At 43.2% G+C, this 18734-nt stretch overlaps 1 protein-coding gene across 1 annotated transcript; it reads left to right on the forward strand.

Moving 5' to 3' along the window:
* Positions 1-6956: 6956 nt before the first annotated feature.
* On the forward strand, positions 6957-16131 carry mocs1 (molybdenum cofactor synthesis 1). Its single transcript, XM_040199890.2, has 11 exons — positions 6957-7244; positions 8171-8282; positions 8697-8864; positions 10245-10409; positions 10796-10857; positions 11488-11599; positions 12406-12515; positions 12606-12716; positions 12806-12926; positions 13012-13059; positions 13408-16131. Exons 1-11 carry the CDS (start codon positions 7044-7046, stop codon positions 14508-14510), a joined length of 2313 nt encoding a protein of 770 aa, XP_040055824.2. The 5' UTR covers positions 6957-7043; the 3' UTR covers positions 14511-16131.
* The last annotated feature ends 2603 nt before the right edge of the window (positions 16132-18734 follow it).

Genomic DNA, 18734 nt, shown 5'->3' on the forward strand with positions numbered 1-18734 from the left:
ATGTACAAATAACTGAAATATGCCACATTCCAGCCAGCCTTCTTTTGCACACAGCTCTGTTGTCTGTTCTGAATGTTAGATGTAGCCACGCCCCCTGGTTTGCATATAAGAACGTGAAATGTAAAACGGCATTATGAAATAAAAGACTCTGGAAATGTAAAACGGCATTATGAAATAAAATACTCTGGAAATGAAAAGTGGCATTATGAAATAAAAGTACCATGAAATGAAAAGTGGCATTATGAAATAAACGTACCATGAAATGAAAAGTGTCATTATGAAATAAAAGTACCATGAAATAATTAAATGTATTTAATATTTATGTATTTATTGCCTCATTTATTTATTTCATGATTTATTTCAAATGCATATTTCATGTATTTATTCATTTATTTAATTTGGACTAAAACGGCATTCCATACAAACATGCCACAGTGCAGCCTCTTTTAAAAAGGAAAAATTTGGATCCTTTGGTTCTTTCTAATTTCAGGCCAATCTCCAAACTCTCGATTATCTCTAAAGTCTTGGAGAAAGCTGTTTTTAACCAATAGCAAGAATTCCTAGGTCGTGCAAACATTGGTGAACAGTTTCAGTCTAGTTTTAAGCCTCTTCACAGCACCGAAACAGCTCTTTTAAAAGTTTTTAATGATCTTCTTTTAAACCTTGATTCTGGTAACTGGGCTTTTTTAATGCTATTAGTTCTCACAGCAGCATTCGACACAGTGGATCACACTATCCTCTTGTCCCGCCTCGAGCATTGTGTGGGCATTAGAGGTTCTGCTCTAGAGTGGTTTAAATCCTACCTTGCAGATAGATCCTTCTGTGTACAATTGGGGACGTTTTTCTCCTCAGTGGCTCCTCTGACCTGCGGAGTTCCCCAGGGGTCAGTTCTAGGCCCTCTACTGTTCTCCTTGTATGCTAACCCTGGGATCGATATTTACGAAGCATGGAATCCCTTTCCATTGCTTTGCTGATGATGTACAGGTGTACTTGCCACTAAAGGCCCCCTCCAAGGAATCCCTTCATGCTGTGTTTAATTGTATGACGGACATTAAAACATGGATGTGTGGAGAATGAAAAGTGACGAGACAGGAGACGGAATCCGACATGGTCCGCCATGTTGTTTACTCAAGGGGCGTGGTTAACCACCGCCAGTTCGTATGTATTGTTACAAATTTGTATGTTCAAGATTTTCGTATACATTTTTACGAACAGGGGAACAGGAGATCACCTTGGTATGTCGGTATCGGCCAATCAGAACTCAACCGCCTACAGCTTGTGCAGAATGCAGCAGCCCGTCTCCTAACCGGGACAAAGAAGCATGGGCACATAACGCCAGTGCTTTCCTCTCTCCACTGGCTTCTGGTTAGGTTCAGAATTGATTTTAAGAGTCTTTTATTTGTTTTTAAGTCTCTGCATGGACTGGTCCCAGAATATTTATCCAGCCTTATTAATGTGCATCAACCCTCCAGAGTCCTGAGGTCAGCTAACCAGCTGGTTCTGAACGTTCCTCGGTCGTTCCTTAAAACAAAAGGAGATTGAGCCTTCGCAGTAGCGGCTCCCAGACTGTGGAATGCTTTGCCGTTTTCTGTGCGGTCTGCGACGAGCCTTTCCACTTTTTAAACTCGCCTTAACACTCACTTGTTCACATTGGCCTTTGGCTGAGTTAAGTCACCTGCATCGATCTTTTATGTGTTTGCCTTTTACTGTTTATTTTAATTTTATTTTTTGTTTGTTTGTTTGTTTTACGTTTGCTTGTATTGTTTTATTGATGCTGATTGTTTTTATCCTGTAAAGCACTTTGGCTGGCCACTGGCCTTTAAAAGTGCTGTATAAATAAAATTGACATTGACATTGTAAAGAACAGCTTGTGAGAGAGGCCATCATGACAAATTAAGTCAAAAGTTACATGTGCTTGTGAGCTCATCTCAACATCCGCTGTCCTCTTTTCATATAAGGAGCGACGACATCCAGGGGCCCAGAAAGATTTACAGCATGCAGGGTTTTGTGGGGGCTAAAAGATATCTACAAAGGAAATTAACAGCCAAGGTTAAATGTCATCGCTCGCATTGGCCGATAAAAAAGAGCAAATCAGAATCCTCTTCATTGGCTGACTTTGTTGTGGTTTCCACTTTCTAGGAACGCAGGCAATGGTAGAAAAAATCAAAGATGTAGATGTAGATGTTTGGTTTGTCCGTCTGGGCTGCAGCAGAAACACAGCGGCGCAACAAGGTGGACTCCATGACGAGGAGCTGCAGCTTGTGCTGCTGCTGGCAGATTTTTAAAAATGAATTCATGGAGGTTTAAAAAAAACAAAAAAACACACACCACCATGCATTATGTTTGTAAAACTCAACTCTTATAATATGTTTAATAATTATTATACATATATTTAATGTGTTTGTAGCCGTGATAGCGCTACCACCGGCGGGTTCTGTAAAGACGCACGGACACACGATGAGAGTAACCAGTCTTTATTGTCAAAAGGGGAGGGCAGTGAGCAGGAATGAGGTCGCTCGTCGTGCGCACTCGGCTCCGCTCTGTCCGGCCTCGCTCAGCTCTCGCGTTCTGCTCTCGGGCTCCGCTCAGCTCTGCTCGGCTCACGTTCCCCTGACCTGGATCCTGCTCACTGCTTTTGTAGGAGACAATCAGTGCAGATTATTCCCACCTGCTTACTCCTCACCTACCAGCACCGTCCCCTGAACAACTCCCCCGCTCTCCCCCCTGCAGCTGAGCTAACCACGCCCCTCCACCACAGTGTTTTACAGCAACCAGATGGAAATTACTTGATTAGTTGGAATGCATTGAGATGCATTCCAAGTATTGTTCTTCGAATCTTTATTCAACTTCTTCTATTTCTTCCGCGGCACCTTTCAACTCCTTCACACTTTCAGCTATTAAAACCGTTCAAATATTAAAATGTTCAGCTCCTTTCTGGCTTGAGGGCTATGACTTTTCAGCTTTCTACCTCTTAAGCTTGAATTTATATAAATCAATAATCATTAATATTTTAACATGGTTTTCAAATGGAGTTTGTATTCAAATCCTCCTTAAACTTCTTCAACTTTCAGATTTTTCAGCTCCGACAATCTTTAAGCTACAGACACCATTTAAACTTTCAAATGTTGACACAGGTCTAAACTATTTTATGAAAAAAACTGCTTGTGGATATATATTGTACTTTTTTCATAATCACTGATTATGTTTCACTAGTTCTTCGCTCCGTTTCTGACTTTTACATGAGTGTGTATTGCGTCTGCTAGAGGCGGGACCTCGCAGGCTAGAGTGTGGGGCATCGCAGGAATCTGGTTAAAAAAATATGGAACTTCTGTCCTTGCAGCCAAAGTATACACTCTAGAGGCTTCATTTCTTCAGATTAAGGAGGGTATGGTTGTGCTGATTGGATTAATGTGTTCATGGAATCCCAGAGTTTTTTAGTTTTGGCGCAAGGAGTGTTTGAGTGACACAACCTCTGCCAAAAGCCCCATAGGCTCCAATACAAATCTGCCGACATATTTCTCACAAAAATCCACAAGGTACACGTTTTGTAAACGGCCATAGGAGCCGTATTTATTACCGGACAGACATAAAAACACATCCACGCGTTCGGTAGAGTCTTGGGTCTCATACAAACGCCGTATTTTTTAGATAGCTGTTATAGTTTTGCGCTGGTTCCCATTTGTTTGAGGTGTGGATTCTGTGTAACTCGCTGTCCTGTGTCTGCCCTCTTGCAGCCGCACAGGTGCGTCGTTGTCGTGGTTACGAGCACTCACACGCTGCAGGATCTGTCTGTGGCTCACAGCTGCTCCTTGTGACCTGATTAGTGGAGTCACATGACGCAGATATGCTTTCTGTCAACAGACCAATATGATAAAGACACTCGCCCCCCCTCCCCCCTCCACCCTGACCTCTTCTCACTGTTAATCACTCAGTCAGTCAGTCAGTCTAATTCTCCTCTCTCTCTCTCCCTCTATCTCTTCCTCACCACCCCTCCCTTCCTCACCCTCTCACCCTCCCTCCCTCTATCTACACCCCCCCACCCCACCCAATCCAATAATTTCAAAATAAAAGCCCCATGGAGGGAATTTTTACTGTAATGTTAGTGATGAGGCCTATTAATTAAAAACTTCTTAGTTTGAATAACAAACATTCTGTCTCCCAACCCCCCCTCACCCAATTCCATCATTACAAACTAAAAGCCTCAATGATTATCTGTACCTTAACCATGAAGCGGTTTCGTTGAAATACGCATTGCTCTTTCAAATACTACTATAACCACTACGAATATTACTAGTACCTCAGTAGAACTACAACTGATACTTCTACTACCATACTACTAGTATTTCTACTGCTATTAATACAACTACTACTAATGTTATTAAAAATACTACTATGGCTAATAGTATCAGTATTCCAGCTGTTTCTACTGCTATTGATACTAAACCGACTTCTACTGCTAGTACTAATACCCAAATTACAACTAACATTACTACAAACAATTTTAAACCTCTTTTTATTCATCTCAGCTTTTGTTATTTCTGTACTTTTTAAAATTCATTTAAGCTCCTGAGACTTCTGTTTTGCAATATTTCACATTTATTTCAGCTGTTTTCATTTCTGCTTTTTCAGCAAATCTATTGAAATTCCTTTCAGCTTCTCCCATTTCTGTATTTTCAGCTATTTCAAATTAATTTCAGCTTTTCTAATATCTTTTATTTCAGCAAATGTATTCAAATTCCCTTCAACTTTCTGTATTTTCAGCTATTTTTAAATATTCAGCAAATGTACTCAAATTCCCTTCAACTTTCTGTATTTTCAGCTATTTTTAAATATTCAGCAAATGTACTCAAATTCCCTTCAACTTTCTGTATTTTCAGCTATTTTTAAATATTCAGCAAATGTATTCAAATTCCCTTAAACTTTCTGTATTTTCAGCTATTTTTAAATATTCAGTGCAGCTTTCAGCTTTTTGCATTCCAACGCATTTTCAGCAGGAAATGCCTTTTCTAGTTTTATACGTTCGTCATATATGATCAATGGGCTATTCACCTGCACTGAGGAAAAGATGTGTTGCACAGATTTGTTGCACTTGTTATGCATCAAATTATGCACACTTTGGGAATCGCTGCTCTATGTATCTCTTCTAGGGTTAAGGGCTAAGATGGTACTGCTCTCTAGTGGAGACACTGCACATTGCAAAGAGATGTACAGAAGCATTTTGTTGGATTGCTTCCACTAAGTGAAATATCTTGTTCTGTAAAATGTAATTTTCTCGTTTTTGTGTCGGAATGTTTATAGAATAAACACATGTAAATATGGATTTTGCTGTTTTTTTTTAGCGCAGAAGCACGCAGACACCACATTCTCTTTTCTTTTCTTTTAGTTAGCCTTACAGCTGCCCTAACACAGTACATAGTGTTGCATGCACTATGCATTAATTTGTAATGCACTATATTACACTTTGAAGTTTCATGCTCTAGCTCATATATGAGCCAAATAGCTAGGAAGGCATGCTGGCACATGCCCATTTTTGGTGGCAGGTGCTCAAACCAAAACAAAAGGGCAGCCATCGCCAAAATTATTCAGGAAATTAAAAACATTAATAATAAAATAAATAAACACAGTCGAATATATATTCACTGTCCTTCTGCTTTTGGAGTCTCTCTTATCTTGCAAATTTTGTAAATGAGATAAATCAATGTTGTGCATAATAATCAAGAGTGACTTATAGAAAGCCGACCCCACGCATACATTTTCTTTTACTGTTTTCTGACAGAGTTGAAGCATGAGCAGCATTACACTAATAATATACCACCACCAATATACCTCACTGTCACGTAGCTCAACTTAACCCACCTTTCATTTCAATAGTTGAATTAAATTAAACAAAACTAGTGAACTTGTCTTATTTGTCTGCCTGCCTGTCTGTATCTCTCTCCCTCTCTCTTCATTGAAAATGACAAATATCAGAAAACAGCTGGACAAGGCTTTGAAATCACGGATTTTTTTAGTTTTTTGTTTGTATATTTTTTAGGAACCGTCGGACCAGTTGCGACGTAATGTTTTCAGCGGCACTAAGCGGAGGAGGAGGGAGGGGCGGGGCTTGTGAGCGCCGCGGAGCATGTTGGGGCGAAATTCTCACAGGAATAAATCAATCAAATAAATGCCCCGTCGGATACCAAAACATATTTGGGGGAATTGACGACAGAGAGAGTAATTGTCATTCTTAAATATTGATGAATGAAGAAAAAATTGGGCTCCCAACAGAAGGGGCACGTTTCTCAGCCAGGGCAAAAGGGCAGGTGCCCCACTAGGGATCTATCTCGTCACGTGCCTCATGGTCTGCATTCTGCATTTAGGTATTGCATTAAGCACCTTGCATTTTAGAGTATTTGTGTTTGGGGATTGGCTTCCGCATGTTACTGCCCCATGTATCGATTGTTACAGAGCAAACAGTGCAGCATTAAATCGAAACGCAGAAGAAGAGTTGAGAAGGTGAAGGGAAGATTGAAATTATTTAATAAATTAATGAACAGACGTTAAACTCTGAGAAAAGCACAATGAGCAAGACTGGAGCAAAGAAACCAACAACTTAGCTGTAAGGGTATCAGATTATCACTACACATTTATCTTGGCCAAAAGAATTCCACACATTGATTTTATAACAATATCTATTGATAACAATATCGGTCAAGCTCATCTTCAACTTTGATATTTTGCGGTTTGGTGTGTCTGTTACTGTGTAATTTATTACGCGCTGTATTTTTTAAACAATATGTGTACAATTAACATGATTAAGATCTTACTTTTTAGAGATGAAAAATAAGTTTCAAGATCTTTAATGTGACTCTAAACGTGAGTTTTAATTCGCCGAGTTTCTCCCCACGTGTCTTCCCATGGACTACATTAACCAGCGTGCACCTGCGCGTGTGCCATAAATTGCGGTGACCACGCCCCTGATATCCCTCCCCGGCTTGACTGACACTCGCTGCCGAGCGGAGCGAGACAGAAGGTCAGTACAGTAAGCAGAAGCAGACGCAGACATGGCTTCGCACGTTAGCATGTGCTGCCGCCTGTTTGGGCGACGAACCCGTTTACCACATTTTAAAAAACTCTTCGGCGTGAACGGGAACATTTGGCGGCGGTATTCCGGTGCTACGCACAAGGAAGATGAGGCTGAACTCGGAAACCCGACTTCATCTGCTGCCAACTTTGCGTCATCACCGAAAACCGGGTCCAGACGGGTAACGTTATATGGTTATATTAGTTAGCTGATAGTTATTAGCTGGTCTGAGTGAATGATTGAAGTTGTGTTAGGTAATACGTTGTGTCAGATTGTTATGTAACGTTAACGTTATCCGCGACCTTCGTCCTGTGAGGGGACTTATTTAACAACCAGTAACGGTAACGTTACGGCCGTGTTCAATGATCCCGTAGAATCTGTCCATGTTTTTTTTTTTTTTTACACCAGCTGACGTTAAATGAGATGCTCCTGTGTGGTCTAATGCGTGTAAGCGAAACCCTGGAGTAAAACAACCTTTCGTCCCAGCAGGGCAAAAAACAGGCAGTGTGAAGGTCAAAGGTCAGCTGCCTCAGTGCACTTGCGGGGCCTGTCCCCTTCTCTAAAGTGGCATGAGGCAATTTGACAGGTTTAACTGTTCAATTCTTATATAAGTCTTAAAACTTGCAATTCTCTTTGCTAACCATCAGGGGGCGACTCCTCCAGATGCAAAAAAGTCAGATTGTATAGAACTTTAATAGAAAAGGACTGTATCTATTAACTCTGTAAACATGAGTTTATGGTCCCAATTTCTAGTTTTCAAGTCTTCTTCAATTCAGTTAATTTAGTAAATGATGGTCCATTACAGTCAAATAGACCATAAAAGAAGGCTATGAGTCAGGGCTAGGCTTACTGTGGTTGTTGGGTCATTGTATTGGACGTCACTACTTCACGTTCCAAAATGTATTGGGAGCAAAAAGAACCAACAATCTGTGGATGGCAAAATTGCACAATTTCATAGTAGCAGTCTACAAACGAAGGGGTGACGTCACGATGAATAGATTACCACCGTGTATGATTACAAACGGATTGTCACTGGTGGAGTAGAATTCCCATTATTATTTGCTACGTATCTGTGAGCGATGAGTTTTTTGTCGTCTTTATTTCCAGGAGAGGCTGAACGATGACAACATTCTACCCTTTTCAGCGTTTTTGACTGACAGCTTTGGGCGGAGGCACAGCTACCTGCGCATCTCCCTGACGGAGAAATGCAACCTGCGCTGTGAGTAGAGGTTCCCACTGTGCCACATGAAGGACTTATTATCCAGCTGCTTGAAGGAACAACAACTGAGGAACATCAGTAACGGCTGCCTCTGTAAATACTATGGCCACCGCGACCACCTGGAGGCACAGGTTTCCTTCTCTTGTAGTTAACAAAGAGGAAAAAATGAAATGGCATTGATATTATTATGCTTTCATGTGCTTGTTGCTCAGGACCATTTGATGCATTTGAATAGAATTAGATTTAGCACTAACAATAGTTCAGTTTCTCCTATTCCGTACTTGTCTATGAAAATATTGAGAACATAATGAGGACATGTAAAGGAAAGAATGGCTGTTTAATCCCCCTCCACTGGATGCTCCCATCTGGTGCAGACTGATGTGAAATCTGTCAACCCTTTGCACTCATAATCAGGTCAGTACTGCATGCCAGATGAGGGGGTGAAGCTGACGCCCCGGAGTCAACTGCTGACCACCTCGGAAGTGCTGACCCTGGCTCGCCTCTTTGTCCGCGAGGGGGTGGAGAAGATCCGCCTGACTGGAGGAGAGCCGCTCATCAAACCTGACATAGTGGATATCCTCAGTAAGCAACTAGACTTTGTCTCAGCTTAAAGTGTTTGTAGAAACATGGCCGTGACCACTACTCCTAAAATGTTGTTGGTTAAAAAGCAGAGCTGAAGAGGTATAGCTATGGTTTAGCCGAGAGGAGGAGGAAGGAGGAAGGAGGAAGGAGGAAGGAGGAAGGAGGAAGGAGAAGGAGAAGGAGGAAGGAGGAAGGAGAAGGAGGAAGGAGAAGGGGAAGGGGAAGGAGAAGGAGAAGGAGGAGAGTTTTCCATGCTTGTCTTTTGGTTCTGACACACACAAATTGATTAGTTACTCTACCGCTATGTGCTCTGTCTGATGACTCGATTTTACAGCCTGATTTGTTGACGTACCATTTCGTCCCCTCACAATCAGACATGTGTGATTTAAGCATTACGTGCACCAAGACAGCAAAGTGGTGTGACCTATGGGGTGTCAAACTTCGCTTTAAAAAAAGACTGATATTCGAATATATTTGAATATCTGGTTGCGCATTAGGCGCGTCAATAACAGGAAAAATTTATACAACAAGACATAACTACTTGTATAGGTAATTTCTTTAAGTTTAAACCTGTTATCAACTATTCAAATATATATTCGAATATAGCATATTCGTTGACAGCCCTAGTGACCTATGGGTGATGTTTTAGTAGATGTAGCATCACAGGCCACCAACAGCCTTGTGAAGAGCTGCCATTGTTTCTGTGTCATATGACAAGACACCATTGTGACCTGGCTGATCTAGTGGAAACAGGATTCAGCTGTCCCATGTTATTGGGATGGGTTCTGTAAAGATATTTCAAAAGTTGCTATTGAGCTACTTTACACAAAAGCCACAGATAAAGGCACATTTAGGAAAGAAGGAAAAAAATGTCTTTCTCTCTATGCACACACATACACAACTAATGAGTAATCACTTTGCAAAGCGTGTATTTTAGACACCGTTTAATTGTATTTTAAACACAAAACTACACACAGGTGATCATCTTTGAGGCAGAATCCCACTGGGTGTAACATGTAATATGTTGAACTAGGGGGTCACAACTGGGTGGCGCCGTTGCCAGAAGGACTCAAATGCAGAGTTGAAGGCAAAAGTACTTTAATGAATCAAAATCAAAATGCATGGGGGCAAGGACAGGCGCAGACAAAACAGATTCAACGTAAACCATCAAGGACACGCCAGACAATCACAGGGGGTGACATGACAGGGCAGGAAGTGAAGCTAAGCGGCTGCGGGTGGAGTCAGGCTTCGAGGAGCCTTTAGACATCTGGGTCGTCAGTGCGCATGCGCAACATGGATTTTTGTATATGTGTGTGTTCCTTCTGTTCTACCTGTCTCCCTCCCTTCTTACTGTCCCATGTTCTCTCTCTCTTTCTGCAGAGGAACTGAGGAAGTTGGAGGGCCTGAAGACCATTGCAGTGACAACCAACGGCATGAACTTGGCCAGGCTTCTGCCTAAGCTGAAAGAAGCGGGCCTTGATCTGATCAACATCAGCCTTGATTCCCTGGTCCCCGCTAAGTTTGAGTTCATTGTCAGGCGGAAAGGTAATTTGGGTATTTGACCTACTATGTCAGATGCAGGACAAGTGGTGGAGGGACAAAATCAATGCGGTGGTGCTTGTTGTGGGTCAGTCCCACTCAATTACCGAAGAGCCTGTCACATCTAAACGTACGTGAATGGAGACAACGCTTTGGCCGAGCTCTGTGTGGTTCGTCTGTGGAAGGTGGAGACCGACCTTTCAGTACCGGCATGAGGAGGAAAGCATTCTCTGAGCCTGTAATCAGTACAAAGTTTAGCTCAGTCATAATTAGAATTAGTTGCACAGAATAACAAATAAATAGAATGAATGGATGGTGAAGGTGTTAAATGCAAAAGGTTCATAACCAATCATCTCATTATTAATTTACAACCTTTTCTTTCTTTGTTACAGGGTTCCACAAGGTGATGGAGGGCATAGATATGGCCATCGAAATGGGCTTCAACCCTGTGAAGGTATTTGATTTCAACTCTTTTTTTCTTTTTTTCACATTCATAATAAAATGATTGTGTTAGTGCTGTGGGTTTTCTTGGAATTCTTTCAGGGAAAATATTTTGTTATTAGCAACTTGTCTTTTGTTAGTCCTATTACACCGGAAGAGGAAGTGAGAAGTACATTTGATACGGTTGTTTCTTACTTTCTCTTTGTGCTAGAAATGCCTCAGGCATTGTTTAACAGAATGGCCTGAACCAGTGAATCAAGCAGCTGCTTCCTGAGACCAGTCACTGCATCCCGTGGTTCCTCTAACAAACTGACAAATAGTCTTTCACAGATCCCGTAGGAATGCAAAGATACTTTTTAACGTGCGTTTTCAGGTCTCACTTAAGATGATAGCATGTTGGCTAAGCGCTTAAATGTTCTGAGGCGAGCTGCAGTTCAATGTCTGTGAGGTGTATTCCAGCAAAGTCTGTTAGTCAATCACAGACGGATGAATGCACACCCAGTAAGTCCTCTTACTTGAGCCAGTGCTTATGTTGTCGCTAAAACGTCCAGCTGTTGTGTGGTTTTGTCCATGAGCTTGTGTTCCTTCCAGCTGAGACGTAATGGTGTCCTTGGGGCCGTTGTGTCCTGCTGTCCCTCTTCAGGTGAACTGCGTGGTCATGCGAGGCCTCAACGAGGATGAGCTGCTGCACTTTGTGGCGCTGACAGAGAAGAAGCCTCTGGAGGTGCGCTTCATCGAATACATGCCCTTCGATGGTGAGTGCTCCCTTCCCGCAGAGTCTCGCTGCAATACTGCAATATACAGCATGTAGACTTTAAATCAATCATCAATTTCACACTTTAAATGTGAAAATAAAATGAAAACATTTTGGGATTGCTCAATAATGTAAGAGTTCTAGAAAAAGTGGATGGCCCCTTGGATCTATTGGTTTTGTTATGTTTAACTAAAGAGGGATGTGGCACAGATCACGGGGTCTATACTCCGGAGAGATAGACTAAATGAGAAGTGAGAACTGGAAGAAGGAAAAACACCAACCATGACTCAGTGGTTGCAGGAGCTAAAGCAAGTTTCTATATAAGGGAACTGAAGATGGACACTTGAATACAAAGGACACAATGTGGTTACAATGTGGTTACATACGTTTAACCAGGTGTGACTGGTTGCTGTAACAAAACTGTTGAATCATAATGGAGTACTACCCAGATTGCCTTCGTGTTCTTCGATGACTGACTTGCATCTGATTTGTTTTGATTATATTCTTTTTGTCGGGTCCCATGACAGAGAACGTCCTGGTTGAGTCATTCTGCCTATAGCCGCGATGGTACTAGAGCAGCTCTTAAATAGGCCAATATTTAATATGCAGTCTTCAGGTAAGTGAAGATAATCTAGTTATACCAACAACATGGTATTAATAAAAAGAGTGTTTTGTATAAGTATAATATGTTTCTGGTGACTCAACGTTGCTCTGCTTGACAACAAGTAATGGGAGGATTTGAATATGAAATCCCAGTGACGTGTTCCAGCTTGTCGTGTTACCCACACTGCCCTCTCCTCCCTGCAGGCAACAAGTGGAACTTTAAGAAGATGGTGAGTTACCAGGAGATGCTGGACCTCATCAGGCAGAAGTGGCCCGACCTGGAAACACTTCAAAGTGGATGCCAAACTTCAAAGGCCAGTGTCTCTCGCTGCACTCCCTACAGTGCTAAAGTGAGGAATTTTTCCCAGGGTTTGGGTTTGACACTTGTCTCTGTCTCCTAACAGATGTTTAAAGTGCCAGGCTTCACAGGGCAGGTGGGCTTCATCACCTCCATGTCTGAACATTTCTGTGGCTCCTGCAACCGCCTGCGTATCACAGCAGATGGCAGCCTCAAGGTAAACCAACCATGCAAGTGCGCTCATCTGTGTGAGAGGAGCGGGGGCGTCGAAGGTCGTCCTCACTCCCTCTGTCGTTCTTCTCTCAGGTCTGTTTGTTTGGGAACTCCGAGGTGTCTCTGAGAGATGTGTTGCGCTCCGGGGCATCCGACAAAGAGCTTTTGCAAATCATCGGCGTCGCTGTGGGCAGCAAGAAGAAACAACATGCAGGTAGACCTGTGTCCAATTCCTCTGTGTACACGGCATCACTTCTTCTTCCAGCGCAATGTGATCTCTTCCTTCTTTATCTCCTCAGGCATGTTCAATATCTCCAAGATGAAGAACAGGCCTATGATCCACATTGGTGGGTGACATGGCTGTACGTACACATCTCTCACTGCTCATGATCCGATCATAGCTTTTATCCTACTGTCATCTGTTGAGTGTAGCTGATCCTACGGTGTTGTGAGAATGTGGTGGGAGGGTTAGATAGTCCTGATGGGCATGTGGCACTGTGTATGGTAGCTCCTCCCGTCAGTAAAGGAATGGGTGTGAATGGCTGAATGAAAACATGTAGTGTTGAAGAGCTTTGAGGTTAGAAAGAAGTAGAGTCCATTTACCATTTCATTCAGAACAGCTAGAAACTTAATCATGCATCTTCATCTTAAATTGAATACTATTTCTTCCCTTTTTCTTTGTCGCTTTCCAACAGGCAGCACTTGCCAAAGGCCTTTGTCTCCGGCAGAGTTGCGAGACAGCCGCAGAGCTTTCCCCGCGATTTCCCTTCTTCCAAACAATACGTTCTTCTCTTCAGCCGCCCCTCCTCAGCCATGGCGCTCAGGCGGCAGCAGAGCCCCTCACAGAGAGGGTTTCTTGTGCCTTTGGGATTTCACTGCTTCAACACAGGCTGCCCATGTTTGCTCCTCTAGTGGGGGTACCCATGTATGGTCACATGTCATGAATGATAACTGTGAGGCCACTGACAGCCTCCGCAGTGTAGCCCCCCTTCACTACCCCAACTTAGTCAGTGGTCTGGATCTCATCGGCGCTCGCACTGAGACGGCACGCACAAACTCCTTGAGCTGCATAAATGGAGACCGCCTCAGGTACAAACAAGCCAGGGGTCCTTACCCTCCGACTAACCGCTTCCTCAGGACCCCAGGAGCACCTGCTTTCCACACACAGCTACCGAATGCCAACGGAGATGTCAAACGACGCTATGTTCGACGGTGCCGCAGTCGGAGTTCCGGAGACCCCGCCGGTGAACTCAGACGATCAGCAAGCAGCCGGACACGGTCGCGGTCAAGCGACTGCAGTGCTCGCCCCGACGACTCTGCAGAAGCTCAACTTACTCACATGGACGGCGAGGGCCGAGTCACCATGGTGGATGTCGGCGGTAAGGCTCCCATGCGGCGGACGGCCTCGGCTAGCGCGACCGTCCTCCTGGGCACCACCGCCTTCCGGTTGCTCCGGGACCACCAGCTGGCCAAGGGTGACGCCTTGGCCACGGCGCAGCTGTCCGGCATCATGGCCGCCAAGCAGACCTCCGCCCTCATCCCGCTGTGCCACGCGCTCCCATTGGACCACACCTCAGTCACCTTTGACCTCGTCGAGCCACAGAACGCAGCGGTTGTGACGGCGACGTGCCGCTGCACCGGCCGGACAGGGGTTGAGATGGAGGCTCTGACAGCCGCCTCCATCGCCGCGCTGACCATCTACGACATGTGCAAGGCAGTGAGCCATGACATCATCATCACCGACGTGAAACTGGTCAGTAAGACCGGCGGCAAGAGGAACTTTCATCGTCATTCCTGAGGCCCCCTGCCCACCTTTTCTATGTTTTACTTGGGTTTCAACCATCGCACAATGCCATGGGTAGGGTTTGACCTCCTCTGCCTTCTCTACCAGCATTTACCATATTTTCAATGGTGCTGTTGTACTGCCGGGACTGCAGTAGATACATTATCTGGACTTTGGTTCTGTTCTTCTATCAAAAAAGTTCAAGAAAGAACCATCTGTAAACAGTCAGGACAGCTGGCACACTGCTGCTTTGCAGGCCTCTCTTGCTTAGGAGAGAACTTTAGTCCACAATTTGTAACCTCACAAAGCTTTTCCTTAATGCAAAGCGTCCTTTCTATGTTGTCAGTTTAGACGGCATCTTTTATTCTGGATCACTTATCTCGCCGTCTGTTCAACAAATCATGTACCTAGCATTGATTGGTCTTCTGAACGAGTTGTTCATAAGACAATTACCCTGCAACATTACCGCTACTCTTTTCCCCTGCCCTGAAGATGACTGGTTCACTGCCCTCTAGTGGTGGCAGTCATGAACTACAGCACAAGTCATACAAAGGGAATATCCCTATGATATTAGTAACGTAGCGTGTAAAAGAGGAGCCAACAAGCATTAACCCGACTTGTAACATACATGAGGAAATGTGTTCTAAATTGTTACATTGTCATATGTAAAGACTTGATTGAGTTGATACAGTTTGATGGACAAGGTTTGACAGCCAATGGGAAGTGCGGGAATTGACATTCAATTCATTATATTTTGTATAACCCAAAATCACAGATTTGCCTCAGAGGGATTTACAGTCTGTACACATCCTCTGTCCTAAATCCCTCACATCAGCACAGAGAAAATGTGAAAAAAACCTTTATCGCGGAGAAAAAAAGGGAAGAAATGTTAGGGAGATTGTCACAGGAAAGACCCCAAATGCCTTAACCGTTTAAGGCGTATGCAATGATAATTGCAAGCAGAAACTGCCTCATTTAAAGGGACCAAAAGAACTAAGACGAGCTGACGGTGATGTGAAATCTGCAGAGCCACTAATGATGGATTTCCTGCCTGTTTGCCTCCTCAAGTCTAAATATAACCCTAACTGGAGTTTGTGTTAGTATTGTTTCCTTTTAAATGTTGTTCTATCATCATCTGAAACGTCTCAACGAGCCTTCCTGGTGTCCAGCGTTGTTGATGCTCTGTTGGAGAAGAACTTCCAGCCCACAAGAGAGGCTCAGCTGAAGAAGAAAGTGGCCTTATGGCCAAAAATAAACTACAATGCTACTACGTCTGCATTCATTGCATCTGCAATAGCTCCTGGGCTCTCGTTTGCTGCTGATGTGACTCTGCTGGTTACTGTCATCAGAGAGTACCAAGTTCATTTGAGTCTCGACAGGCGGTCACTGCTAGCTAAGAAGTGCCTCTTAAAATAGCTGCTTACTTAGGAACAGCTGCTTCTATTACAGCATACTGACTTGTGTCTTCTTCAGAAGTCATGGAAGAGGCCAAAGTTATCAACTGCTTGGGAAAATCTTTTAATTTAAGATTAGCAAAGAGACAGAATATAAAAATGGTCTATTTCATGACCCTGTGTGGTCAGAAGTATTTGGACTGAGACACCATTTTTCTAAATAAAACTCCAAATGATTTAAACGGAAGCAGTCCATCTTTGGTTGAAGTGTAGAGCTTGTTGGAAGAACTGCAGTAATGTTGTGTCATAATCAGAAGGGGTTTAAACAAAACAAGATGAGACTGTTTGTACCATAAGATCTGTGTATGACGTGTCAGCTGAGATAAGATGTTGGACCAGTCATGTCTCATGATGGTCATGTGTATGTTTCAGGATAAAGAACATGACGGTCCTCGTACAAGGAGATCTTTGTGCGTGCGCAAAACCTCCCTGTTTATGATACCTTATCCCAGGATATATGTTGTCGCTGGAAAAGGAAACTCTGAGCAGCCTTGACAATTGACAAAATACACTTGTTAGCCAGAGAGTTTGATGGCGAGGTGTTTCCTGTGTCCTTGCTATTGCACGACAAATACAGCGGATCAAGACTTGGAGCTGATTCAGACTGTTGAGTTTGCATGTAGGTGATCGCTGGGAGCATGCGGACCAGAGAGGTGTCCATTCAAGTGAAGGACACCATTATCCCGGCCGGGAACGAAGAATCAAAAGAGTCATCTTGCTCAGATTTAAAAATCAAAAAGTATTTAATGACTAAACAAAGTGATAAGGAATACAGTTACAAAGTGAAATACAATGCGAACGGTGGAATATTTAGCAAAATAGAGAATTCCCTGAGCGGGTCTAAAGTAACTTATCAAAGCGGCTGCAAGAGCATTCTAACAGTCCTTTCCCTGCTTTGGACATCTGAAAACTCCTGAGGTGTGTCTTCTTGGGTGCATTTGAATTTCATTGGCTTCTCCTTCAAGGTGTCTCCTCCTGGATTGTCCGCTTCACATCTCACATCTCTCTCCATCTCTCTCTCCTATCTGTCCGTAAGATTTCAGTCCATTCAATATATGGCTTTATGCCTCAATGAGTGAATATAACAAAGCATGCAGAGTTTGTCTTCATCTTATAACTAGTACACTTTAATTACAACTTATCGTAAATGATCAGTTTATCACACTACATCAAAAGATCTAATGCAGTTCATGTGGTCCAATAATCAAGACATTTGCCTCAATCGGCTGTCTTGTATTCAGTTGCTTATCTACTACCTGACAGGAGAAAAAACTCCCAAAAAACCCTCTTTGGGGAGAAAATTGGGAGAAACATTATTACACATATTACAATCTCCATGACTAGGGGTGCACTTCTTGCTTAAATCCCTTACATTACTCAGGTGGATCTATCTGGGTTTGACCGGGCATCATTGATGCTGCGTTCATGTCATGACAAGTTCATTGTTGATATGAGCTGCCAAATTCACAAACATGGTGTTTTAATCAAATGCTTTTTAAACATAGTTTGGATGTGGTCCATTACCGTATTCTAGCTGTTAGTCACCCTGTTCTTCCACTTTCTCCAACATGACATGAGCCGCTGACAGATACATGGTGCATTTGAGGTAACTGGGACGTTTGTGATGTCTGGGCTAGATAAATAAATGAGAAGACAGTGTCGGTACCAGAGGCCGGACTTTGAAAAGCTTCTTTCTTTGGATTCTTTTAATAATCGCGTTAAGGGCTGCCACAAAACGTGACCCGTGGTCAGGTCAGAAGCCCCGGCCAGGTATTGCACCCTGTCTTGCGCCTGGAATGAGACCTGCTCAAAGAGAAAGACACGCCCCTCCCTGAATGAGCATGCGAGTGTGCAGAAGGAGGAGGGGGGGGGGGAAGGAAGATGAACCTACCCGGTGCTGCATTGAGGTCGTTGAGGACAGAGAGTGGACAGGAGCGTCAGATCTGGAAGTTGACGCTTCGTATCAGTGTAAAGATCAGCGGCAGCAACCAACATTTGGGAAAAACAGCATTTATGTCCTCATAAGTGCCATTAAATTCAAAGGAGTACCAGTCCTTAGTACCGATATTCTGACATATGCATTTGATGCATTTGAACGGTCCTCTGTAATACTACTACTTTGTTAACGCTAACAGTAAACTAAACTTTCACTGTGAGCTAAATGTCACACAAGGTTTCCTTCCACTGACAGGCGATTTTGGGATTTTCTCTGAGTTGGATAAAACATGATGTCATAACTCAACTCATTTCTTGCTGTGAACAAATACCACAAATAGACCAGAACCAACGATAGATCTTGTGTGAAGTGTTCTCCCTCTTCAGTCCTCTCTAAACTGGACCACAGCAGAAGCCACCTTCTGTACAATCATCTGTGGCTAAAACAGCCTCCAATAAACGCAATGCCAAAGACACACAATGCCCAGCTGTTAAGGTAATGAATGAGAGTTACAATTAACTACAATACAATTAACAGTACAATTTACTTTAAAAATATGTCTGGATTTAGATACATTTATTTCGTGCATTTAAGTTAATTCAACACAGCATTTTTTCAGTGTAGTTCTGCTGTCTTTGTAGATGTGAATCACCTTCTATTGTCACAGTGGAATTTTTGTATTTAACCCGCCATAGTTTTTCTATGAACTAGATATCTACTAGACAGCGCCCAGGGAGCAGTTAGGGTCTAATGACTTGCTTGAGGGCACCTCGGCAGCACCCAGGAGGCAAACTGGCACCTCTTCATCCACACCCTGTGCTTGGTCTGTTTGGAGGCGTGAACTGCCCT

The sequence above is a fragment of the Gasterosteus aculeatus genome, chromosome 15, assembly GCF_964276395.1.
Source record: "Gasterosteus aculeatus chromosome 15, fGasAcu3.hap1.1, whole genome shotgun sequence".
Lineage (NCBI taxonomy): Eukaryota > Metazoa > Chordata > Actinopteri > Perciformes > Gasterosteidae > Gasterosteus > Gasterosteus aculeatus.